General features: G+C 52.5%; 4 protein-coding genes across 4 annotated transcripts; 2 read left to right on the top strand and 2 right to left on the bottom strand.

Annotated features, from left to right (window-relative positions):
* Positions 1-10,185: 10,185 nt before the first annotated feature.
* On the bottom strand, positions 10,186-11,114 carry GUITHDRAFT_136644 (hypothetical protein; the record flags this gene model as incomplete). Its single annotated transcript, XM_005835450.1, has 3 exons — positions 10,186-10,327; positions 10,408-10,523; positions 10,575-11,114. The coding sequence occupies 3 exons, from the start codon at positions 11,112-11,114 to the stop codon at positions 10,186-10,188; spliced, it is 798 nt and encodes a 265-aa protein (XP_005835507.1).
* A 4,747-nt stretch (positions 11,115-15,861) lies between these two features.
* On the top strand, positions 15,862-22,242 carry GUITHDRAFT_105670 (hypothetical protein; the record flags this gene model as incomplete). The annotated part of the gene is made up of 4 exons (XM_005835449.1): positions 15,862-16,307; positions 16,353-21,983; positions 22,028-22,103; positions 22,192-22,242. 4 exons carry the CDS (start codon positions 15,862-15,864, stop codon positions 22,240-22,242), a joined length of 6,204 nt encoding a protein of 2,067 aa, XP_005835506.1.
* Positions 22,243-23,331: 1,089 nt separating this feature from the next.
* On the bottom strand, positions 23,332-24,279 carry GUITHDRAFT_68598 (hypothetical protein; the record flags this gene model as incomplete). The annotated part of the gene is made up of 4 exons (XM_005835448.1): positions 23,332-23,445; positions 23,494-23,616; positions 23,671-23,857; positions 23,981-24,279. The coding sequence occupies 4 exons, from the start codon at positions 24,277-24,279 to the stop codon at positions 23,332-23,334; spliced, it is 723 nt and encodes a 240-aa protein (XP_005835505.1).
* Positions 24,280-25,269: 990 nt separating this feature from the next.
* Positions 25,270-25,455, top strand: GUITHDRAFT_53244 (hypothetical protein; the record flags this gene model as incomplete). Its single annotated transcript, XM_005835447.1, has 1 exon — positions 25,270-25,455. A coding segment is annotated over one exon (186 nt), but the record flags the coding sequence as incomplete, so codon positions are not given.
* Positions 25,456-26,365: the final 910 nt, after the last annotated feature.

The raw sequence follows: 26,365 nt of genomic DNA, 5'->3' as shown, positions 1-26,365 counted from the left end.
CACAGCAACCGAGGCAGGAGAAGGAGCAGAGGCTGAAGTCAAGTCTGGGAGAATCTGAAAGTCGAAGATTATGCTGCCTGCGGTCACGTTGAGGATAACGATGCGAGAGATCGCGATCCCAGCGGCGTTTGCGATGTCGGTCTTGAAGTTCGTCTCCAGGCTGCTCCTTGCCGAGGATCCGGGAGGAAAGCTGGAGATGTTGAGAGGGACCGTCGCTTGCATCTGCACGGGCTGAGGCTTCAGCGACAACTTAGTCTGTGGGCCTGAGTTTGTCTGCTGCCCCCCGCCAGTCAGATCGTTGCCGATGGTTAGCTGTATGTTGCCTTGGAGGCTGACTCCGGTAGGAGCGCGGAGCGAACACACGGCCTTGGCGTCATTCTGAATCACAAGCGGAGTACACGAGACCGTCGTGGAGCCAACCAACTTCCCGCTCGCTTCCGAGCTGTACTTGCCGAAGTTCTTACCGAAGACAGTGATGTTGACGCTTGTCGTGTTGGAGTCGATGAGGGCTGGGAAGATGGAGGTGATGGCAGGAGGGTTAAAACTCATCCAGCTGTTCCCCTTGGCGATCTGAGTGAACATCCCCTCCCGATACTGCACGATCAGGTCGTGGGTCTTACCGACCCAACTCGGCGAGAAGCATCTTATCTTCGTGCCAGCGCTGTCGATCACCTGAACATTGGTGCACTCCCTTGATCTTATCATATCGACCTGCCCAGCTGCGGTCAGGCGCCCCACGTAGACCGTGTAGTTGGTAGCAGTGGTACCACCCCCTATAAGCACGATCTCCAGCATGGAGTTACCAGCGGCAGCCAGCTGGCGGGGGGTCACCGAGAAGAGTCTCAGGTCGTAGTACAGGAAGGAACTGATCCCTGCGTAGTTGTAAGCAGCAACCCTGAAGTAGTACTGCAGCCCGGGGTAGTTGAGGCTGCTCTGAGACGGCCAGGGAACGATAGAGACCTGAGCCCCGGAGGTGTGGGTAGTCGCCACAGTCCCTAGAGCCCCTCGGACAACTAGGAGAACGTTGGAGGACATCTGAGCGAAGAAGGTTGCTCCAACGCATCCGTCACCTCCCGTCGCTATGCTGATGCTGGGGGTAGCAACGAATTTACCCCCGGGTGACGTCACGACAACGTTGCTGATGTACCCCCCGGTGACTGAGAAGGTAGCAGAGAACCCCACCCCTCCTCCTCCGTTGGCTGACAGGGTCCCTCCTGCCGTGCAGTTGGTGCCAGCGCTCCCTGAGCAGATGCAGTTGGTCTGTAACTGTCCGAGTTGACCGGACGACGGGCAGGAGCAGGTCGAGGGGATCGGCTGATAGTTGCTGACGCCCAGGACTCCACGGGAGACTTGCTTCACAAACATCAACTCGTCGTCAACCCTGATGAACTTTCCTAGCAACTGAGATGGGTCTGCAACAGCAAAGTACTGAACTTGGTCGTCCGCGATAGTCGTTGTCGAGGTTGTGACAGGGTTGTACGGGTAGTCCAGCACGTAACCGGGAGTGGACAGGGAGATGTTGGATGCCTTGATCACGTTCCCAAACTCCATGGAGGGCAGGAGGGTAGTTGCCGAACATTTGCAGTCTTGTGAGCAAGTCTTGACGCTTGACCCCCCACAGGCAGAGATCCAGTCGACGCTCTTTGTGCCGAAGTCAATGATGGTTGCCTTTTGATGGGTTCGAGGTTGAGTTCCAAAAGCAATCTTGAGCGGATTGCAGCCTTCTTGATCCTGCCAGTGATAAGTCAGAAGAGGTTTAGAAGGTTTCCATCCTCGACTTACAAATTGCGTGCCCACACGGCAAGAGTCGCCGTTGAAGCCCGTCTGGTAGTCGATGCCTCCGTTTCTGTCTGATATGTCTGTGGCGTACGTGTACGCGAGGAACACTTGATAGCACTGGCACGTTTGCAAGTCGTTGCATGTACAGCCTGGAGTGAGCGCCTGAGCCTGGTGAGAAGTGGCTGACGTGCCCAAGTAACCTCTCTCAACGTAAAGAGTGTGATTCTGAACATAAACCACAAGCATCAGCTCGTAGCCAATCTGTATGGTCTTGCCTTGCACGAACATCGCATATGGAACTGCAATCTTGATCATCGGATCCGTTGAAGTGACATCAGCGATGAGGTTCGTGAAAGGCACGACCTCCTTCACTCCTCGATTCAGAAGATCTGGAAAGTTCACAGTCTGGATGTCGGATTTCCAGTACATGTCTGTGGTGAACTGAGAAGCACAGTCATCTCAGGCAAGCAAGGTTAGCACTTGATACCTGCACGAGGAATCCGGTGCGAGGATTTGCTACCGTCGGGAAGGGACTGACCCAGCTCAGCGAGAACCTTGCGAGTCTGCCCGACACGTAGTTGGAGCCGCTTGGAGGGAACAAGGTCGGATCGACTGGCGTCGTGATTCCCACACTCTTTGCCACCCACACGATCTGCTGCTGCCCGGGAGGGATGACCTGATTCTCCCCTACCGTGAGCACCAGGCTCGACGTGTAGCTTGACCAGCTCGCCTTGGCGAACTTGGTGTTGGTGATGTTCTGCTTGCACCCGCACTGCGTGCAACTCGTGACGTCGGTAGGATACTGACATGACGCCGACGTGCTTGCAGGTATGATGATGGTCCCTCCCGCTCCGCACTGACATCCAGCGTTGTTGCCGTAGGGGTAGTACGTCTCTGCCAAGAGGCTGCTGGGCGGGATGTCGACGAGGCTCGGCCCTCCGAATCCCTCGAGCAGCAGCGTCAAAGTCTGGTACTCGCTGATGAGCACGTCGGAGGTGAAGGTGACTCCAATCCTCGTCGCCTCTCCCAGGTAGGGGAGCTGAGGAGACACCCGAGCTGACGAGCTGCCTGTGGCGACGAGGGTGGACGAGAGGAGGCTGTACTGGAGATTGACGGGGATCAGGTGCTGCTTCATCTGTGCGAAGTAAGATGGAGGCTGAGACAACAACAGTCAGCAAGCAGCCAGTCACGAGGGCTCCTAGGAGCAGAGCATGTCACCTTAGGGGGTCCGATCGCCCGGTTTTGCACCGGCGACTGGGTGGCGGCGCTCTTGAAACGTCCGTTGTAGGAGAACATTCGGAACTGATAGATGCTGCCTTGGTTGATGGGGATGGTGGAACTGATCGTGTAGCCTGCAACTGGGTCGCCGAGGGAGGTGGAGTAGCCGATTCCAGCCATGCCGTTATGGAAGATGATGGTTGTCTTGTCCGACCTTTGCACCGTGCAGATCTGTTGAGAGGTCAACTTGGAGGCATCGACGGTCGAGTACATGTGCAGGTTGCTGATCCTGATCCAGATGATGGAGCTCTGCAACACCTGAGATCCAACTTGAATCTCAAAGGACGACGTCATGGTGTTCCACTTTGAAGTCCATCCTGTCAGCGGATTGGTGTAGTTGAGATAGACGGCGGTGTCAAGGACGTAGCACGAGTCCATCCCACTCTGATATTCGTAGGTGTAATTACACAAGGGAGCAATCTGCTGAGACACAAAGATCTTGTCCACCTGGATTGAAATCACATCGCCGATGCTCAAAGCTCGATCACGCAAAAACTCCAACTCTACACCAGTAAGATTGTTGGAGGAAGACTGGTTGAAGAGGTAGGAGATGTTTGTGCTGAAGATCCAGTCTTGGCCGATGGGCAAGGTACATGGATTCTGTTGAGAAGTGCCTGACCTGCATGATGCAGCATTTGAGATATAAGCAGCACCATTCGCTATGGGAGATCCGTTGTCTCCTGTTCCTTGCGGGCCGTTGTTACTGTTGGGTGAATATTGGCTGCAATACGCGGTTGCCGGGTAGACATGCGAGGAGGCAGAAATGCTGTTCCCACAACCTACACCAGTCGCTCCGTTGTACAGCTGACCGCTCCAAGAGACGTCCATAGAGCTCGCGTCTTGTAGCGTCTGCAGGACATAGGTCGTGGAGGCTGCGCAACCGGAAGCGCCTTTGCAGTTATCGAAGCGTCGGCCTTGACCAACGATAGGAGCGACTATGATGCTGGGGAGGCTGAGATTGCCTTCACCGTACTCCCTAGCATAGGATGCTTCTTTCAAGTTGGGGAGGAAGATGTTACAAGCTTCGGGTATCAAGATGTTCACCGCGTATCCTCTCCATAAGATATACCCATCCTTGACCGTCAGGACGAGCGTGGAACTGTTCAGCACCGATGCAGTCACCTTCGACCCATCTGGTCCCTCTAAAGAGCAGTTGCTGAAGAAGGAAGACAGGAGAACATTGGGATATCCAGCACGGATGTACATCTGATCCCCTGCTTCGATGTTCAACTTCGGCTTCATCTGCAAGGTGATGGTCGACGGGGAGCCTGTCGCATTTTGAGGACCGTAGCTCATTAAGATTTCCTCGGTGTGACCTCCTCCATTCCCGAGATCTGTCCCAAGGGTTGTGTCAAGGCTGAAACGAGGCTGATAGTACGGGTTGGCCGATGAGGTGCACGAGTCCTGGCTCTGTTGGCAGAGATCAATCTCAAAGACAAAACCTGACAAGGGCTTTGCCCTGGAAATGACTGGAGGCAAGAATTCCAATCGAAAACCTTGATTTCCATAGCTTGTTACTTGGAGGTTTTGAGGCGGATCAGGCGGCAAGAAGCAATCGAAAGTGTTTGATAACACTTCGGTGTAAATGTCAGATGTCCCAACTTGAAACGAGATGATGATGTCAAGAAATGCTGATAGAGTCTTGGAGGATATCGCAAGATCCTGCCACAGCATTCCAACTTGATTGACAAGAAGAGAGTTGTAAGTCATGTATACTGTTGACTTGGTGGTGGAGTTGGTAAGATAGCCACCTGATTCCCAGTCCTCTGTCGTCCATGATTGCAGGAAAGACGAGGCTCCAGTCGCAGAGCCCGAGAGCGTCAAGGAAGCGTTCTTCTGACAGCAGCACCCGCTGCAAGGCTTCACGAAAGCAGCGACAGGAACGAACCCATGGACGTTCCAGCTTTGACTGAAGTCATACTTGTTTCCCTTGATCACCACGGCCGGCTGCAATCGGAATGGAACACCGAGGCCCACGCCATCAGGAAATCCATCCCCGTTGATATCTACCCCGTCTCCGCCTGGATTCTGTAAGATGCTCAGGCTGTACGGTCGGATGAAGAAGCTGTTGTTGACTCCAGCCACGGCATACTTGTCAGGCAGGTAGACCTGACCATTTGTGTTGCTCGACGTCACGGTGAGCGCAGTAGTTGATCCTCCCCCGCTAGCGCCATTGAAGGTGAATTGAAGTTTGTATCCACTCCCCACCACATACTGCACCTGGACATCAGTGAAAGTTGCTTTGCCGTTGACTAAGTTCACGACTGTTGTCCCTGACAGAGTCGGCAGGTAAGCGTTCTGAGAGCAGCTTCCAGCGAGCGTTGCGCAATATGCTTGAGCGACTGATGTGCATGTCGGGTATAGAGCCGCAGTGGACTGACTGTCAGTGCACTGCACGAGTCGAACTTGCACACAGTTCAAGCAGTTGGCGTGTGCCAGGGTCTGCCCTGCAGCATCAGTGAAGTCAACCCACATGGGAGAGGGCAACCCGTCCACGTTCATCGTGTTGTTTCCCGACGATCCGTCCAGCTTGACGACTGTGGGGAATGTGTGGGCATCGAAGTAGACGCCGGCCCCGTAGCCCAACGCCATGACTGCTGGATCAAGCCGAAAAGCTTGTCCAGAAGGCCCTTGCAACAGAGAGGTTGGACGAGACGATATTTGAGGCACATTCGCTAAGATTTGGAAGTAGAGCCCAGTCTGATTAGTAATATTGAGCGAAAACTGAAAGTTGTGGGTGGAATTTTGAATGTTGACTTGATCAGAGTCGGATTCGGCTTGCAGGGAGATGTCATAAACACGTAGGTCTGATGCACTGACGGTCGTGTAACTCGAGGTGTAAGAGGGATATGCTGATGAGTCTGAATTCGCTCCAGTCAACAAGCTCAAATGAAGATAAAACCCGTCTGTAGAGTCCACAAGCTGGATTTGATTGCTCTGATGATCGTACATATTGATAACGTAATTCCCTAGCACAAAATCCTGATCTCCAACGACATAAGAATTCTGTGAAAGGGTTGTTGCAGCATTTCCGTTGGTGTAAATACTCCAAGGGACACAACTGAAACTAGCGGTGAGACTGCTCTTCAGGAGGCCATACACGTCTTGGAAGTACAGCTGGAACCTGTTGTAATAAGACGCAGCTGCTTTCACATACAGAGAGCTGAATGTGAATTGACCACCAGAGTAAACTCCCTTGTAGTTGTTCAAGTAGCTTGTACCGTAATCAACACCGCCCTTCAAAAGATACGCCAGAACGTTTCCTGTCGCTGAGAATGCAGTGTAAACCCCTCCATCATACAGCCCTCCAGAGCAAGACGCCGTGACTGAGCATGTTCCACCCCCTGTAGCGTAGAATGTCTTCCCATCTGAAGAGCTGTACTTGCCACAAGGATTCCTCGTGCAGTCGCACCCACAGACTTTGGTACATGAGCAAGCGCATGAGGCTCTTGCGCATGAGCAACTGCAGACGTTGGGCTTGCAGCCACATCCACAGGACTGATTGATAGGGGAGGAGGTCGAGGATACACCAGAGCTGTCACATGAGCAGTTGTTGATGGAGCACGTTAAAGTTGTCTTGGGAGTGCAAGTACAGCCGCAAGAAAGGTTGTAGGGCGAATAGGTTACAGGAGTGGCGCCATAGTAGTTGGAATCACACCTGCAAACAAACAGAGTCAACGCAACGTTGGAGGTTCGAGGACTCTCAATCAAAGTCATCTCACGAGCAATTCGACTTGGAGCATGATGCTGTGACAGGGGTGCAAGAGCAACCGCAAGGAGATCCGTCAGATGTGTTGGTGATCACTTCTCCGTTGGCGCCGCATTTACAATTCTTTGCGCTGCATTGTGCTTGCACAGGTGTGCAGGAGCAACCGGATACATTGGAAGCATTGCCGTAGGTGTCACAGGTGCAGTCAGCAGGGGTAGCACTAGAGGCATTCGTAGCATTTGTTGAAGAGTTGAATGGTGCAGAGTTCTCCACCAAAGAAGAATTTGAGACATTAAAAGTTGTCGAAGAGTTATCAACAGGAGGCACGTATACTGCTCGATAATAATCGATGTATGTCAGGTTGGCATCAAAAGAGGAGATGTAAGTTATTGTATAATTGTAAGGCTCGAAACCAATTTCCCAGTCAGTGACATAGGAGAGATTTTCAAAGGTAGTGTTGTAGGTTGTTGGGGGAACTATGGTATTCCCCAGCCCATCACACTGACAAGCTGAACAATTTCCTGAAGGCTGCCAAGGACCAAGAGGGGTAATGACATGGCCGTCGTAAGGATCGCACTGACATTGTCCGGAGCCCGTGCTGTTGTCCAGACTGCAATTACCTGTGGAATTCCACAGACCTTGGGCTGGGGATCCATCCAAGAAGGGGGTCCCTGAGGTGTTACAAGAGCAGCCCGTACATGTTGAGAAGTATGTCGAGTTATAAGCTCCCAATCCAGTGATCTGAGCCGAGACAGTCCCATAGCAACCCACGCACTTCGATGTCGTTCCCGCGGTGCCAACAGAACTTCCCAGGTTTCCATCGCAACCAGCGTTGGTTACTTTGGCACAATACACCTGTACAGCTACTTGCCCAGATGCCAACGCGTCACCTGCCAACTGAGGGTCTGTCAAGCATACCATACAGGCATATTTGCATGTGGATACGACAAACCTCGTGAGAAAGAAAGCTGAAAGTTCCCAGAACAATGCTTCCATTTCCAATCACACCATCGCCATCAGATGAAGTGATTTGATAGTTCCCCGCAATCAGTCCATTCATCTATCAGAATCTCAGGTTCACGAGCATTTAAGTTTTGTGTTCAAGTCATACCGAATCCTGTGTAGGACAAGCTAGAATGGACCCCAGCTGCAAGAGCCAGAGTCCCACGCATGGGACGCACGATCTGTGCCACATTCGAGTTTAACCTGACAAGCAGTGACCTGTTGAGTTATGTCATGGCATGGAGGATCTTGTCTAGCTATATGCATCGTCATTGCGTCAAAGCCATAGCAAACGTCAAATCAAAATCCAGTACGACTACACAGACTCCCCAGGTTCAACAGGTACAGAGCACAACATCTCTAAGTGCGAGCACAAGATGGAAGAAACAAAGTGAGAGCAATCAAGCAGGCAGTGAGGTGCTGGAAGGAAGAGGAGAGCAAGGCTGTCAGCATGCATGCGAACATACAAGCACCTCAATGTCTGTTTGCAATGCCAACGCTCATCGCCATCTTGCGATCCTATACTCGATCAACCCCATCAACTGCCTCATGACACAACTTTAGTCAAATCTTGTTCTCGTAGAATGTTGAAGAAAAAATCAAGTGTACCCCCAATAAGACAAGATCAAAGGGGGGTGTAAGAGACCCTGGGGGTACTCATTTCCCATCCGATCCAATGGTTGCTGGGGGATAACTTATGATAAGTGGACACGCCTACCCTACGATCTTACCGTAGAATACCACCCCTCCCTACTATATTGCTCCCGATGGCCCACCCACCCTTAGACTCACCTTCCTTTCACCCCTGGTAGCACCGCAGCCGCGGCAGTCATCACGTCTAGTAACTACCGACAAGGAAACGGCAGCGCTGGAGGTCTCTCGGCCTCGCAAGACATCTCAGGTATCGATCCGACTTGCAAACGCATCCGGTCCAGGATCTTTCCGAAATCGGAAGCCTGTTCGTCAGCTTAACACAGCTTACTAGTTCAGGCCTCCCTGTCCTTCCGCGGCTGCCATCATCGCGTAACAATATGCCATGATGCGTGTCACGACATCCGATCCGCGGCTGGCCCGCCATGGCGCGGGGGGGATGGTCCTGCGCGCCGCGCTGTTGAGTGCCGGAAGGTATCAGTTAAGTTTGGGGGACAGCAGTTGGCACTGAGGATTAGGTTTGGTGGCTCGCTGTACGTTCTTTTCTCTTCTTGCCGTCGTAATGATTTTTATCTTAACTTACAATGGCCGGCCGGGCCCGCCGCCGCCGGGCCCGCCGGGCCGGGCCCGGGGGCGCCCGGCCGGGCCCGGGCCGCGCAGGACCGAGTCAACGGTTCGGCCGGGCGGCGGCCCGTGCGGCAACCTGACTGAGGAGCCTCCGAGCCTCCGAGCCAAAGACGTAGCAGATCTGAGCACAACTTCGGACGTACCGTACGGTAGCAGGGCGGGGGAGTTCGGTTTATTGAAGCAGAGAGGCTCGCGCATCATGCCGCCAGAGGCTCAGGGCCTGCCGCATCAGCTGACCTCCGACCGTATCCCACTGGCTCTCAAAGTAGTGACGGTGGCATCGTGGCACTATTAGCCGCCTTGATCCTGGTCGACTGAGTCGAGTCCCGCAGCGCAACTTCGGCGGCCCGCCGCTTGAAGGCTACCGTACCGGCTCACCGAGTCCGAGCCTCGGGCCCCGGCCCCGGCCCGGCCCAGTGAGGCCACATCACTGAGTCATGTCATTCCTGGGAGAACTCGCCCTGGCATCCATTTCAAACTTTTCGTTTGGGGGTCTACTAGACTGATTTGAGGCCGCTGATGGCCATCACAAAGCGATATTGCCGGGTGTAGGAGGCTTTGCAGTAAATCTTCCAGAAGTGTCAAGGATTTTGGTTGCTGAGCAACTGCCCTCCGTCGATAGGTAACGGAAGTCTGTATCCATTTCGTGAGCTCCCAGCCTCATGCAGCGTATGAAGCCCTTCCGACCGGCCTTGAGGATCCGAAATCTGTGTCAGCAACCTGATATAGAAGACTTGCGAGCTGCAATGCTGGACTCCAGTATCACCCATGAGTCTGACATCTTTGATAGAATGGGGGTAGCACTTGTTTCTTGAGGCTTGAAGCACTGGACCTCACGGTCAACCAGTAGATAACTTCGAAACTCCATCTATCAGTTCGGAAACCTCGTTGTCATCCTGGTCGAAGAACAAGACTCAACGTCACTCAAGAAAACGTGTAAAACAAGCATGTCATGAGCAACCTGCTTTTCGGTGGAGTCATCCTCATTAGAGTCCCAAGAGTCAGTGCTCCGTCTGGAGGATTGGTGTAGCATCAAACATCAATCATCGAATGAAAATATGTGGACCTTTGAAACCAGTTTTCATCCACTTCATCATCATCTTTGAATTGATTTGAATCCTTGGCCTCCATAAATATCTTCAAGACCAGAACTTAGTCCCGGTGTCAGAAGGAGTACCGATTCCAACCTGCTTCCCAGTCTTTTTGGCGATTCTGTTCGCTGCCTTCTTCTCGGCCTTTGTGTAGTTCTTCAAGATGTTCTTCTGTACCCACTCGTCGAACCTTGCGAATTACGATTACATACATGGTGTAAGTGATTTACAAACAAGAAAAATTGACATTCGTATCCAAAGCATGATTACCATTGCTTGTCAATCGGAATCTTTTCACTCTCATTTACTTTTGCTCGGAGCTCCTCAATTTCTTGGTCTACAGTGATCTCTCCCAAGGGTTTGTCAATATCAGATCGTGTCAATGCCTGTGGAATATCATATCACAGCCAGAAAATCAAAAGTGGCGAAGAAATAACCTGCACTGAGCTTTGGTACTCATAGTCTTCCAAAAGTTCCTTCCCAGTCATTCCGTTCTCTATCTGTTGATCACTTTCTTTCGTGGTATCCTTGGAGCCCTCAGTGCGTGTGTTGAACAACATGGCCATCTCAGCCTCTTGCCTCTTCGCCTCCTCCTTCTTTGCCCGCTTCATTTCTGCTTTTTTCGCATCAATAACCATGTTCTTGGCCTGAATTTCGACGGACTTGACGAATTTTTGAACAGTTTTACTCTTCTTCTTGTTTTTCAGCCCAAACGTCTTATCCTCCACAATCTTTTTAATGGCTTTCTGTTTTCCACCACTCGCTGATGCCTTTGGACCATATCCTTTAAGCATGAGGGTCAAGTGGATAGAAGTTGTACTCGCATGCCTCGTTTCCTTTGTCCCATATATAGGTTTGTGGAACCCTGCACAATATCGATGATCACATTGTGATTGCATTCCATTATTTGTCTCCATCGAGCACCCAACAACAAGCGCAAGAAGCAATGACAGCACATGAGGAGGTTTCTCGACCATCGTGTCGGAGGTCCTTGGACGCTGTCCTTGGACGCTCAATCCCCTCACCTCCGAATATCTCGACGAGAGAACAACGGAAACTTACGTCAGCTCCCGTTGGATGAAGTCACTCTACCAGGGAGATCGAGACAGAGCTAGACTTATGTTCGTGTCTCCTTCTCTCCTGCAGCAATCTTCATGCGCCTGCACGCATGGCATGCGCATCTCCGGAATGCGACCTTGCAGTCACGGTGCCGCACTGCGCACCCCCGACCGGCCGCACTGCGGCAGGCCAGTGCTCGGCGGCCGGCCGGGCGGACAGCCTGAGTCCACCAGGCCCTGAGGGCCTGCCCGGCCCGGCCCGGCCCGGCCCGGCCCGGGCCTCATCCAACAGTGCGGCCACGGCGCGCCCCGGCCAGCCCCGGCGGGGTGTGCCGGGAGGCGCGACCCTGTACGACGGTCCGATCACTGGGTCCGGGCCCGCCGGGCCTAGTCCGATCAGTGATCGGACTAGTGACTCCGTAGTACACTGACAGTGACTGGCATCGGCTGGAGGTCCGATCGGTGACCCCCTCGCCGGGGTAAGGTTCGCCTAACGCGAGAGCAGCCGCTGAGCCTCGGATTGGCAACAAAATCCTGGAATATTGCAGACCCTGAAATTTATTTGAAAAATACAACAATTTAGTTTGAATCCGTTTTTAGAGTGTAAATTGCTATTTTTGTCATCGTTTGTGTTCAAATTCCCAGCCATCTCCATCATCGCACACATGGCGGATGCGAACGAAAGTTGAGACACAGCGTGTGCTGATAGTTTGGTTCCTCTTGCTCCGAGCGCATATATGCAAACTTTTCCTCTATTATACATGTTGGTTGTCTCCCGATGACACAGGGAGGGAGCCGGGGGGGGCTGAAGGAAACGAGATTCTGGAACACAACTTTGTGTTGGCTGAGAGTGCTTTCTACTGTCATGGAGGCTAGTGGACCCGTTCTTTAGGAAACTTGCTATTGAAAGTACCAAAGAATGCTCAGGCTGGCAAGAAACGAACTGCGGCAAAGGAGATGGAGGCAAGGAAGGAAGGAGGGGTGGCATCGTTGGAAAAAAGGGCGGATACTAGCGACCTGGGGTGGAAGGTGAGAAGGAATCCATATTGTAAAGAGTTTGGTTTCAAAGATTCGAAAGCCTCTTATTAGTTTAAAGAGGTTTTACCCATGTATACCTGTCAAATCTTCCTCTGCATGTTGAGAGAGCTCGCCTTCCAGTGGCATTATGGGCGATTCTATAGGTCATTTTGATAAATGTTCATGCCCTTTGAGACGCTTTAACATGCACGAAGACTGCCATCCGTCGTCGTAGTCGTCTTCAGATCATTCCTCCTCCCATTCATCATGATCCTCGCATCATGTCGCTTGCTGCATGTCCATCGGTGCCTAGGGGAAATGCAATCTGAAGATTGCTTTTCGTCTGAAAAGATTTTGTTTATAATTCACTTTTAATAGAAATCCATGGAAGATTTCAAATCGCCCGAGATGTGTTGACTAAAATTAGTACCAGGAAAATTGGATTTTGCTCTGGGGGACTCGAACTTAGTTAGCGGTCTTAGGCCCGGCGGGGCGGCGGGCCGCCGGGCGCCCAGCCGGCCCGCTCCGAGCCGGAAGTTGAACCGTCGTGAACAGTGAAACGGTCACCGGGTTCAGTGGGGAACGGTTGCTACCGGAGCTTTACTCAAACAATTGATTGAATTTTTCAGATAAAGAGCCCGAAAATGACCTGCAATATTCAGAATAGACTGGAATGCCCAAACAAGCTTTAACTGTAGTAAAATGAATTTACCGTACCCCCCACCCCTGCAATTCAGCAAGCGGGGCGGCTAATAACCGGGTAGTACTGAGCGCCGGTAGCTGGCCTTCCCGGAGTCCTCGGGCCACCTACCCCACATTGATGGAGGGTGATAAGTAGGGTACTACGGTAGTGGCGAAAAGGGCAGGAGCAGGGGTGGTCTACGTCGCCCACCCAAATTAGCCTCACTTGTGGGTGGCCCGAAAGAAATGGAAGCGAGTACCCACCCTTGCAAGTTAAATTTCATGATATTATCACCCCTTATGTAAGGCAATAGGACCCCTCGTTGTAAATGGACCCCTACCGTCATGGGTCTCATTATGTTCCCTTGGATGATCCTCTGTGCCTAATAAGTGATTTAGTCAAGTTCTCTTTGAGCTGCTCTCAATGATATTGACTATGATGCTGCATTGATGGTATGACCCCAGGGTGGCCTGGTTCTATAGTCAATACACCCGTCCTCCTCCCCCAGGATCTAGCTTGCCAGGCTTCCGCGAGCTAGGGCTGTAGTACGCTCCTCCTCCCGCTCCTCCTAGGACTGGGTCCTCTCTGAACGTTAAGGAATCATCTACCCAACGTTGTAGTTGGTAGTTCAGTGGTGATTCCTGGAAGGGGACACATTGCAGTAGTCGAGTCGATCTGAAGGAATGCAGAGGAGTGAACGGGACAGTCTTGCGATGGGTTGCTGAGAACAGATCTTTCTTTGAAGTACTAAACTGAGATGCCTGCTTTGGCTCAAACGCCAATGATCTATCCCAGATCATTTTTTATTGTTGCAGCTGCTGTTGTCTCATGTGCGGCCTTAGCTGTCTACGTGAGTACCCAAGGATCGGATACAAATGTGTCCTCTAGTAAATTGACGTTCTCAATTCCTCCTGCGTTTTCAGATAATTCCAAGCCAAGAAGAAGATTGCTGCAAACAGGTGACAAATTGAACTAATGATATCTGTTTGCTTACGTTGCTCTTGTATCCGTTCTCACAGTTCATATGGGTATGAACTATAGCTCGAAGAATGGAACGTCCAATACCTCATCTTTCCACAATTCGTCGCTTTCAAACTCTTCTTCCTCTAATAGTTCTCAACCTGTGGCAACAGGACAAATTTGCACTTGCCAACCCGTCGGAACACTTTTGGGCTTAAATGCGGTACAGGACTTCGCAAAGCACTCTTTGCTGGAATTCGTGCATCACAATTTTGACGCAATTAGAAGCAAGATGGCTTTGCTAAATGATCATGTAGACATTCGTGAGGCTATTTTGCATTCGGAAATCGTCCTATTTCAAGATGGTGTGTTCCAAAGACGTCTACACTTGGATAGTACAACCAACATACCTTCTTCAGAATTATTGTGCGTCTGCAATGAGACAACTCAGAATTGGGAAATACATATCAAAAATGCTCTCACACCGGTTGAAACAAGCTCAAGTTTCTCTCATTTTTGTCCTGCAAACAGTTTTACTGCCACCTGTTGGATGAACCCTGCTGGAACAGCTGGAACGTTCGCAAGCAGTGTCAGTTCTACGCAGTGGAGAAGATGTGTTCCGCAAACTTGTGGACCGTATTCGGTACTGAATGCAAAGATCTCACTCACAACAAGCACTGGATCAAACCAGATATCTCAAGCCAGAACGGGAGACACTCTGCAAGTACAGTGTCTTCCTGGATACCAATTGTCCGGTGGAGAACAGACTGTAACTTGTCTACAAAATTGTTCTTGGAGTCATTCGCTGACATGCAATCGTAAGAATTCTATCTGATAGCTTTCATAACTAACGATGCCATACTCCTCACGCTTTTGGTTTTGCAGGTAAGGTTTGTCCGATGAGCATTCCTCTAAATACAGCAGGGATTTCTCAAGGACAGTATGGAGACACAAGACAAGTGAATTGTTTGGAGGGGTTCCGAGCCGCTTCTTCTAGCCCCACATTCAATCTTCCTTGCTCAACCTCGATCTCGGCCTTCTGCTCTGAGTCAGGCACATGGCAGTTGCAGGTGACGCTGCAGGCCTCAAGTTTCTTCTCACGCGCTTTGTAAGGATCAATGTGTGCCTGTGACGTGTCCGCCATATGATCTAAACTCCAACTCTTTGAAATGTACCAATGCGACCATCTGCCCTGTTCCAGGTCAATCTCCCTGAGTGATTGTATGCGAAGTGGGAATTGATTCCAATCAGGTGCTGTGGTTGCAAAAGTTTCTACAAATTCTTCGGTAAACTATGGAGCAATCGTTGAAAAGACATGCAACACTGGTACGTCCGGCTTTTTGGTAATCTCACAATTCACCGCGTTCTTGCAGGTTATTCGGTGAATGGTGCAGTATCAGCCTCCATGAAATGTAGCACTACTTGCCAATATACAGAAAATGTTGCACAATGCTCTCGTGAGTTGCGCTTGAAAGATGCACAGATTTGAATGCTGACACTTGCGCTGTAGCGAATCAATGCAGTGCTTTTACTCCAGCTCCGAATTCTAATGTGAATGTCTCTTTCACCTACTTTGACAAGGCAATCCAAGTGAGCTGTGATGTTGGTTACGCTCTCCAGGTTCAGCTGTCGAAAGTGTAGATTACCTGTTTGACTTTTGAATTAGGGCAAATCGACTTCGTGGTCTTCTTGCCAGAGTTCATTTTTGTCGAATTGCAATCCAATCCAGCGCTTCAATGTTCTACAAGGGAAATTGAAACAAGTCATTAATCAATCAGCCTTTACCCTTGAAAATTTGCCCAACCCTGCTGCATACGTTGGCTTGCATATCATGGTAGATGGTGAAAACCAGACGATCATTGCAACAGGGGCATATTGCACTAATGTATCACTCCAGTCAAGCTGTAGTGGTATCAACCCTGACATTGACAACTTTTTCGGATGACACTATTTGCAGATTATGTGATGGTCAGAAGATCCTTCGCAACGGCTTTGTCAAGTGGATTGATGTTCACTATTACTTCGGATTACATTCCAGCGCAGACTTCCTACGCTTGCCAACAAGTCTCCTTTCTGTGCGGGCCATACTCAGTACAAAATGGAACGTATGTACCGGAAGATCTCAACGCAAAGCCAGTGAGCCAAGATGTTGCTAAGAACCAAGGCAGTCAGATCACTCTCGCATGCAACACCGGATACATCGCTGCTGATGTTGGAGACGCTTATGGTTGTCAAAATCCGTCGATCCCTTGCAATGCCTCCTCAAAGCAGTACACCCGGACTTGCTCCGGTTGCCGTTGGTACTCCACCAAGACCTGCAAGAAGATAGCTTGTAACTTCGTGCCGGCTTCGACTGAGTACGTGGCGGGAGCCTCACCGTTGCTCTACGGAGCCGTCGCTACTGTCTCCTGTAAATCAGGCTACAGGGCAGCTCCCATCCCTTCGGGAAGCAGGTGACCTGTGGTCTTCTAGCTCCTCATCTGCTGACTTCTTGGCAGGGGAGTGAGCTCGGCCAACCCATCGAGTTACAATGTCTCGTGCGGCTCACCATCAAACGAGTTTGGGTACCAGAAAACTATACCTGCTGGTTGCAATCCAGTTGCCTGCCCAGCTTTTGTTCAGCCTGCCAATTCTCAGCTCGACCTCCAGTACAGCCAATACACCTCTGCCGATCCTGCCATCAAGATCACTTGTTCCCCAGGATATCGAAGATCAGACTCTCCCAGTTCATTCAATCACGCTTGCAGCAGTGTCTTCTATGCAAAGTGCGAAGATGGCAAATTCGTGTATCTAGACACGAATCAGACGCAGAACCCGAAAGTCCTCGTGAACGTCTCATGTGTGCCGATGAATTGCGGTAGTATGAATGATGTTTGTGGCAGTGAGAGTTGTCCCTCTAGCACTCGAGCAGGAGAAATCGTGCAGAACACCAACACTCCGAGCGGTAGCAATCAAACTGTTGTGTGTGAGATGGGATACAGAGCTGCCACTCCCACTGCGACTCCTCAGAACATTTGTAGCTTTCCGCGCAACTTCTCTCGCTCTTGTCGATACTGCACTTTGGACCCGAACTCTCAGCAGTCATGTCAGCCAATTCAGTGCCAGGCATCAAACTTGGTGGATGCGAACGGATATGTCGCCAAGAATGCCTATGCATACAACGCCAGCATCATGGTTTCTTGCAACAAAGGATATCGGGCGAGCAGCAACATGTACTCTCTTTTGAATGATTCCACATCTTACTCTGCCACCTGTCTGGACAACTGCGGCATCAAATCAAGTTTGGGCACGGCTTGTCAACCTGTCGTATGTTCTGTTCCAAATATTGCAAATGCAAATGCTGGATTTTCTGGCCCTGTTGTGTTTGGTCAGAACGTCAACTGGACATGTCAGCCTGGGTATCGGCTTGCAGGCAGTCAGAGCACTTACCTTTCACCTTGCACGTCCGTGATGAGAGCTCGCTGCTTCGAGGGTTATCTGCTGTACTGGAGTCATGGCGCCTATGTATCCCAACAAGTTCCCGCCTGCGAGCCCATTGTCGGCTGCGGTTTGAAGAACGACACGTGCGGAATGGAAACTTGCCCGAGCCCTCAGAACGTGTCCAAGAACATTGTTGATACTGGTTTGCAGTATGTGGCCAGCGGTTCCTCCGTGACTGTCACGTGCATGAATGGCTACAGGGCGTCATCCATCTACTCTCAATACTCGTCGTGTATCGAACCCAACAACTTCACCCTCAACTGCAGGTACTGCAACTTTCAGACGATGAATACTTCTTGTAAGCCATTTCGGTGTTGGTGGACCCAGCAAAGTGATCTGAATGGAAACGTGATCAACTCCTCGTCCTTCGCAACCTACTCTTCTTCTCTCACCATCCAATGCAATCACGGATACAGAGCTGCTTCCAGCTCCTCCAGCTTTGCCTTGATCTCGGACCCGATGTATTATCAGGTCCGATGTAGCTCAAACTGCAACTTTGAAGCCACCCAGCAGTGCAAGCCGATCAAGTGCAACCTGCCGACGCTCTCGAACCTCCAGGCATCCTCACAGTACCTGGTTCATGGTCAGAACTCAACTCTGTCATGCGCCAATGGATTCCAAAACAATCTCACCAGGAACAGCAACTGCAGCTCTCAGACCTTCCAAGCTCTCTGTCTGAATGGTCAACTCCAGTTTTCGTCGGGAGCGGGAATGTCTTATCAGCCCTCTGTGTCTTGCATCCCGCAATATTGCTCTGCTCTTCATGTTCAGGATCAGAACTTCAATCTTTCCTTCGGTGTTTCGTTTCCGCTGCGAGTCTCAACTTCCACTGGATTCGCACAGATTGCAGCTAAGTGTAAAGCTGGCTATCGTTTCGGGACCTCAGACATTCTTCGTCCTAATGAAGCAACTCTTGTTTGCCACGATTGCACCTGGAATACGACGAGATTGCCTGCCTGCCAACTTGCTCAGTGTCCGCTGATTAACATTTCACTATACCCAAATTTCTACAAAGTGTATGATCAGAAATTCAGTTATATCAATCAATTGCAAATGCCGTATGGTAGCAATGTGACTATTGAATGCAAACCGGGCTACAGCTTTGTCAGTCAAAGTTCTTCAGCGATGGGTGTGGTTCAATGTACCGACTCAGGTTACTACCCACCCATCTCGGGCTTGTGTCAACCGATAGCTTGTCAGGCCTTCTCACCTCCCAAGTTCTCGACGTCGAACTCAACATCTTATGTGTTTGGTCAGAAAGCGTTCTACACATGCCAGTCGAACTATCATGTGCCCCAGCAGACATGCCAGACTGTGTCATCGCACGTGAGTTGCTTTGCAGACGGCTCTTGGCCTCAAGTTGCAGACTGCGCCGTTGTTGATGCGAATCAGAGCTGCTTGTACCAGGACATGTTCGGCAGCCCGTCGTTCACGGGGTCGACCTCCTTCACTGGGAGCAAGCAGATCACTTGCCTCAGTGGGTACGCGGCTGTGGAGACATCGAAACAGTTCGCAGACTGCAGCAGTTCTAACCAGCGATCGTACACCATCAGTTGCTCGGACTGTCAGGCTGTTCATGCCATGCACTGCGCACCCTTGGCCTGCGCACTAAATTTTAGTGCCATCCCCGGCTTGCCTTCTTCATCAGGCGTTCAGTATGTTCCGATCGGCCAAACCTCTTTCTTCTCCTGTCAGCCTGGGTACCGAGCAGACAGTCAAGGGAACAGTCCCTTGTGCAGCAAGAGTCAGTGCTCGCCTGCCGCGTCACGGTCTGTCGCGGTTTCCTGCTCAGCAACCAACTGCCCCTTGTCATCTTCTTCGTTGTGCCACAAAGTCTCTTGCGGACTCTTCCAGAAGCTGAACAACACTGTCAAGGACTCTTCCATCCCCAACATGATGTACTCTTACGGTGACGTGGTCGAGTTCACCTGCGCGCCCGGCTTCAGGGTGGAATCGTCTCAGAGCTGCAGCAACAGCGGCGTTGCTATGTGTCAAGACGACGGTAAGTTCTCAGCTCCAAGATGCGTTCCCGTCACATGTCAAGTTCCTCTTTCTTACGGCACATCCTACCTACCCAGCTCTGGTGTTGTCCCGTATCAATCTACCGTCAGCATCCGATGTGAATCAGGTTACAACATATTGGATTCGTCCAAGTCGATCGCTCCCACATGCAACGCGTCCTGTCAGCTGGAGAACGCAGCGACTTGTGTTGTCGCTGCCTGTGACGCAACCAAGGGGCTGAACATCTCGTTTGCTAACGCCAACTTCAACCCTGTGCTCGTCCCGCTGCTCGACACCATCAAGATAACCTGCTTGCCTGGTTTCATTGTTTCTGGGCCCTTGTACAACAAGTGCGTCAACGTCTTTTACCCTCAATGCCTGCCCTCTCGGCAGTTTTCACTCGTCGACCAACTCAAGTGTGTTCCTGCCACCTGCCCTCCCCCCAGCTCCCTCACGGGCATGACGTTGGTCAACGGATCGTTGGATCTCACCCGGGTGCAGCTGGCCAACGGAACCATCGTTGCACATGACGGAACCAAGAGCGTGGAGTACGGGAGCAGCGTATTGGTCAATTGTGATCAAGGCTACGTTGCCCATTGCCCTTGCCAGCAGACAAACCAAGCTAATCCTGCTGGGAAGGCAGCTCGGCGCAAGCTGCAAGCTCTTCAACAACCGGCGTCGAGCAGCTCGTGCACGTGCAGCTCAAGCTACAGCTCCTTCTACCCCATCACGTGCGGCAGCTCGTCTAGCCCATGCAGCTGGGGGGCTCGTCAGTACGTGTGCGTCCGCAAGAATGCCTGTGGCCCCCTCCGTGAGTGGCCGGACTCCACGGTGACGTCAACACCCAACAGTGACCGAGCATACGGCACGTGCGGAGCTGGGAAACTTCCGTTCAACTCAGCAGCCTCGTCTTGCAGCAAAGGGTGGAGCTTGACCTGCCAGTGGAACAGCTCGAGATGGGTGTGGATGTACACGGGAACGAACATCCCTTACGACTCTCAGGGCCCCTGCACCAGGAACGTCACGTGCAGCCTTGAGGCGCCCGGGACGACTTTCAGCAATGACGCCATGCAGGCCGTCAGCAGGGTGACGTACGGGGAGTACGTCAAATCCTCCTGCTCCTTCGGTTACGTCAGCCAGAACGGAGCGACTAGAACCTCCCGCTGCATGGATGACTGCAGCCTGTCCCCGGCCCCGGTCAAGTGCTCGGGAGTCACGTGCGGTGACTTGCTGGATGTCTTCGACTTCACCACAGCAAACTCGCAAGGCCTCAACTTCATGTCCACCTTCACCCTTGGGGAAACAGTCCAGGTCACCTGCCCAGCTGGGTACGTGCTGGACACCACGAACTCCAGCAGTGCGGGAATTCAGCTGCCGTCAGGGGCCCTCCAGATTATCTCTTCGCAAGCATTCCCACCACCCAATCGGAGCCGGTCGACCTCCTACCTCTTCGCCTCCACCAACATGTCCATCACTTTCCCCCCCGGGGCCTGGCCCGCTGGAGAGACTCGTCCTGTGAAGATCAACCTGGTCAACTTCTCATCGAACCTTGTAGTCACTGGCAGCGCCTTGAAGGACCAGAAGAAGATAGCAGGGCAGGGAATCTACCTCGAGCCTTCTGGAATCATCTTCTCAACGCCCGTCTCTATCTCCATCCCGTTTGACAACCGCGTCGACTACGGCAACTCTCAGCTCAACGTGTTCGTCTTCAACACCTCCACCAACTCCTGGGTCCCCAAGGCGTACTCAGCCAGCAGCTCCACCCCCGTCAACTTCGTGCAAGGAGTCGTCCAAGCGCAGACGTCGTCCTTCTCCTTGTACACGGTCCTTGCGACGCCTCTGCGAAGTGTCACGGTCTCCAACGTCAGCAACCAAACCATCGCCATCACGACCACCACTCCCGCCCCTCCTGCTCCACCTGGTGCAGTTGAGCAGAGCAGCTCGAACAACCCAACCGTGACGGTCGTCATCGTCATCTGCGTGCTCGTCGTCGTCGGCATGTTTGGCATCTACTACTACGACTACAAGGAGCGCCAGCAAAAGAAGAAGCTGGAGGAAGAGAACGAGGCGAAGAAGAGGGAGGAGGAAAGAAAGGCCAAGGAGAGAGATCGGCCGAGGCCCTCTCAAACCAGGGCCCTTCCAGCAGGAGGGCCCAAGACGACGATGACGACCTCGGCATCGGGCGGGGGAGTGTACCAGGCAGAGAGTCAGACTGTGAGGCAGCAGTCGCAAGCTCCTCCCTCTGAGGTCCAGCCGACGAAGCAAGAGGAGTCGAAGAAGGTTCAAGAGTCGAAGGAGGACGTGGAGATCTCCGTGCAAGCAGAGGCGTTGCCCAGCGAACCAGCAGCTATGCAACAGCCAGAGAAGGCGGAGGAGAAACCCAAGGAGGAGGAGAAGGAGGAGAAGCCTGCCATGTCTTACAGCAGCAGAGGACCAGAGGCTGCGGCCAAGACTCAGCTGGAGGAGCCCGACGGAACCAACGAGAAAGAGCTCGAGGCCGCTCCTGACGAGCCCAAGACGCCGGACTCAGAGGCAGGCGAAGCTGCCCAGCAGGTGTCTGATCCTCTGTGCGATTCCTTGACGAGGAATGAGTTGATGCTGCAGGAGGCCTCCCCCCTCGACACGTTCTCGATCGCTGACATCGCAAGGTAGAGACTCTTGGTTGGGGTGGCTGCTGACTTGCTCCCTTCAGCTTACTCCCCCCTGGATGGCTATGCTGTGTGGGGTGCAAGCACCCCGTTAACGCCTCCTGGCCAAAGTGCCCCAAGGTACGCCCATGTCTACCCTCCCATCTTCTCCTCCTCCTCCTCCTCTTCCTTCTCTTTCTTCTGGTTGTAGCTGATGTGATTTGTGCAGTGCGGTACGCCACCAGATCCCACCTATGGTGGAAGTGTGTACACCATATGATCAATCTGATCACTATTAGTCTTTACATTATTTTCTTGCTGTCAATGCATTTTCTTTTGCACAGGTGAAGCACAAGTTCTTTCTGCATACAAGCACCTTGCTTGATCTCTTGCCTCTCTCAGTGCGGAGAAATTGACATGTCGAAGCACTCGTCCCTCATCTTTCTCTTTCCCGTCAGCACTCCTCCATGGCTCCTGCGCACGTTGGTCAGGCTTGGAGAGGAGGATATCGCGTACATGTTGATCTCCTCGGGAGTCTGGAAGTGAATGATGCGCTGAGCAGCAGGAGTGATGTCCTGCTCACATTCAGCGATGCCACAGGCTCAGTCAGCTCACCATGTCGTCGTTTCCCATGGACCCTCTGTCTCGCTTCCTATCCTTGGGCGTCATGCTGTTGGTCAACATCATGGAGCTCTTGGAGCTGGAGTCTGCGAGTGACGTAGCCTCGTTGGACAGATCGGAGTCGAGCGTCGGCGTCCCAGTCATTCCAACCCGATCGTCCTCCTCCTTCTGCAGGCTGTCGAAGCAGATGGCTCTGCTCCATGCCGACTCCTTGCAGGCCCTGCTGGCGCCTGGCTTATCAAACATTCCCATGCGGCACTTGGGGGGACAAGCAAACAAGGAGGTTTCACTCCCTAACGACAAGTCCAGCACGTTGCGGTGCACGGAAAATCTCTCACCATCCATGGCACGATAACCCATTCTGTTGCTGTTGCTGTTGCTGTTGCTGTTGCTGCTATCTCGTCTCGAGTTGCGCAAGAGCGTGATAGATTCGGCCATCTTGTGCTTGGAAGAGGGGAGTGGGACATGTTCAAACCAATCACTCAGCAAGCAATCCTGCAAGCAGTGTCACGTGCGCGTCATTCATCTCTGCCTCTCTCACCCTCGCGGAAAGTCTCCGCATGGGGTCAAAGTGGAGGAGCCTCAAAAGAAGCGCCTTGTCCTCTACTGCAGCATGCGGGAGAATCGCGTTAAAAGCGCCATGCTCGTCGAAGGTTTTGAAGCTTGAAACTGCTTGCAACAAAGCTTGATGATAAGAGTCGTTGGGGTCCTGTAAACTCATTACTTGCGTGCTCAATGCCTCTGATCCTCATACCGAAGATCGCAGCAGCCTCTCATAAACATCCATATGAGGATAGCCTAACTTCTCGAAGATGCAGTTTACAACGCCCAGGTCGGTGTCTGCTGGGAAGAGCGGCTGACGCTACACGAGATGCTCAGACTAGCTTCGTCTCCACCTTCATCAGCTTACCAGCATCATCTCCGCTAAAATGCATCCAACGCTCCACATGTCTGCCGACTTCCCGTATCGTGTGCACCCAAAGAAGAGCTCGGGCGGGCGATACCTCCTCGTGAAGGCGCTGGGGGAGAACAGCTGCCGTACAGCAGTCAGCTCGTGTCTCCTTGAGCATGGAGAGCTCCATCTCACTCTGTCAGGGCTGCCAAAGGTTCTTGCAAGTCCCAAGTCAGCGAGCTTGAGGGTGCCGAGTTCATCTATCAGCAGGTTGCTCGGTTTCAGGTCTCGATGGATCAGCCCCAAGGAATGCAGAGCCTCCACACCAGCAAGCAGCATCTGCACTCGAGTGAGCGACAAGATCATGCGCGCTACGACTGAGCTGCGCCACCTTCATGTACGCCTTGACGTCGGACATGCAGAGCTCCATGTAGGGAGTCCTGATCCCCCCAAAGTCAGCTACGAAACAAGGCACGCGGTCTTCGTCGGAGTGAGCACGCTCTACCTGTTTGGTTCCTTGGCTTGTATGACATGCTCGAGCTCCAAATCATGAAAGTCAAGGATGAGGAAGACACTGCCGGCTCTCTTGCCAATCACTTCGTGCAAAGTAACAACATTCTCGTGGCGAATCTCCTGCAGCGCCATGATCTCGTCGATGGCAGAGCTTCTAACTCCATCCGTGCTCTTGTCCATCTTGATCTTCTTCATGGCAAAAACTTTCCCTGTGTCCTTGTGCACGACCCTGTACACGACTCCGAACGCTCCTTCTCCCGCCACTCCCTTCCTTTCATACTTGCTCTCCATCACGGGAGTGGGGGTTGAAAAGGGTGTAGGTCTACTTCTGGGACACCTTGCAAGGAAGAAAACTGGGAGAAAGCAGCATGTGGAAGAAGGAATCGCAGGTGATCAACGATGGGTTGGGTTTCACAGCACAGCTGGTGGTGAGGGGGAAAGGGGCGGGTTGGAAATATGGCAAGAGTACTTGATGGAGGTCACAGCAGTAGACAGGCTCAGGAGGAGAAAGTGAAAGTAAGGAGGAGGATGGAGATGAATCAGACGAGAGGAGTCTGGAGGGCAGAGGAAGGTGATACGGAGGAGGAGGAGGAGGGGGAGGAGGAGGAGGAGGAAGCGAGAACTGTTATCAATGGAGGAGGCGCCATGGCGGGAAAAAACAGTCGAAACGAACGGCAATTCAACAGTTCCCCTCGATGACGATATGAGGGGTACTTTTATATATGTTCCCGAGGGGTACTAACAGCTTATAGTAAACGTACCCGGTTATTGTCCTAAGGATTTGATCTTGAATGAGCGGTGGGTGAACATTTTGAATTTCGGTGGGGTAAGGTCATGGACAACGGGTACAAAAAAAGGGATTAGTACGGGTGGTGATATGATTTGATATGGAGATGAGGTGGTAGGGGTACTGGATCCTGTGCGAAGCTTCCGAGCATCCTGTCAACAAAGAGCAGCAGCATCGGGAAGGAGCAGGAGCAGGAGCAGGGGCAGGAGCAGGAGCAGGGGCAGGGGCAGGGGCAGGGGCAGGGGCAGGGGCAGGGGCAGGGGAGGTTCATGAGAAGAAGGATCAGAAGGATCAGAAGGAGCAGGAGCAGGGGCAGAGGCAGGGAAAAGAGCAAGAGCGGTAGTGAGAGCAGGGGCAGAGGCGGAAGTGGGAGCAGGAGCAAGAGAAGTGGCGTGGCAGCGGCAGAAGCAATAGAAAGCACGAGCAGAGAGCGCGATCTCCGCGCTTTTTGGGCGAGGGTGTGGTGGATCGAGCTGATACGTATGTTGGCTGGCAGGATGTACGAGAAACTTCACATTGTCGGGGAAGGAAGTTTTGGGGTCGTGTACCGGGTGCGGCATGTAGCGACACGGAGAGTGTTTGCTATGAAGAAGGTGTACATGGAGAGGAGCAAGGAGGGCCTGAGGACGACAGCCTTGGACGAGATCTGTGCGCTGAAAGAGATCCGCCACCCCAACATCGTGGAGCTGCATGACGTCGTGCTGAAGGCAAGCGGTTGCGCCTGTCTGATCCTACGGCAGAGAGAGCGACATGTGGAGCGTGGGGTGTGTGGTGGCTGAAATGCTGCTGGTAAGAGGAGGAGGGAGAGAGTGGCAGTGAGGAGGAGGAGGAGGAGGAGGAGGAGCACGAGCACGAGCACGAGCACGAGGAGAAGGAGGGAGAGGAGGAAGATGTGGAGAAGCACGGAGGAGGTAGAACAGGGGCAAGGGCAGGAGGAGATTCAGGAGCATATGGTGCTGTCTGAAATCTAACGCAGAGGAGGACGATCTTTTCCGGTCAGTCCGATCTCGGTGTTCTGGGCTCCATTATCGACAAGCTCGGCTCCCCTCCTGCCGAAGTCTATGAAGAGATTTTTGCCGACCAGGTTTGAGCCTCCTCCTCATCTGCTCCCTCTCCACCTCTTCCTCTTTGTCACTCCTCTCCTCTCCCTCCTCCTTCAACAGCTGTCATGTTCTACCCTCCTCCTTCCTTTCATTCTCACGATTCTCCTCCCTTCCTTGTCTGCTTCATCGCCCTCCCCATCGTCGCCTTCCACTTGTATTATTATTCATTTTCTCCTCCTCCTCCTCCCTCACCTCTTCTCTTTCCTCGTTGACTCTGCTCGCAGGGAGGGCTGTTGATTCAGTTCGCCGAGGTGGCTCCCTGCTCATGGCAGGAGATTCTTCCAGCTGCCCCTCCACCTGCAGTCGATCTGGTTGCGAGTCTCCTCCAGCTGGACCCGCGTAGGAGGGCAACGGCAGAGGTTGAGGAGGGGAAGGGAGAGGAGAAGCAAGGGGAAGGGGAAAGAGGAGGAGGAGGAGGAGGAGGAGCAGGAGGAGCAGGAGGAGCAGGAGGAGCAGGAGGAGGAGCAGGAGGAGCAGGAGGAGGAGG

This window comes from Guillardia theta (assembly GCF_000315625.1).
Source record: "Guillardia theta CCMP2712 unplaced genomic scaffold GUITHscaffold_21, whole genome shotgun sequence".
NCBI classification, from domain to species: domain Eukaryota; class Cryptophyceae; order Pyrenomonadales; family Geminigeraceae; genus Guillardia; species Guillardia theta.
Note: the sequence above shows the minus strand (reverse complement) of the source record. Positions and strands in the feature narration are given on the sequence as shown.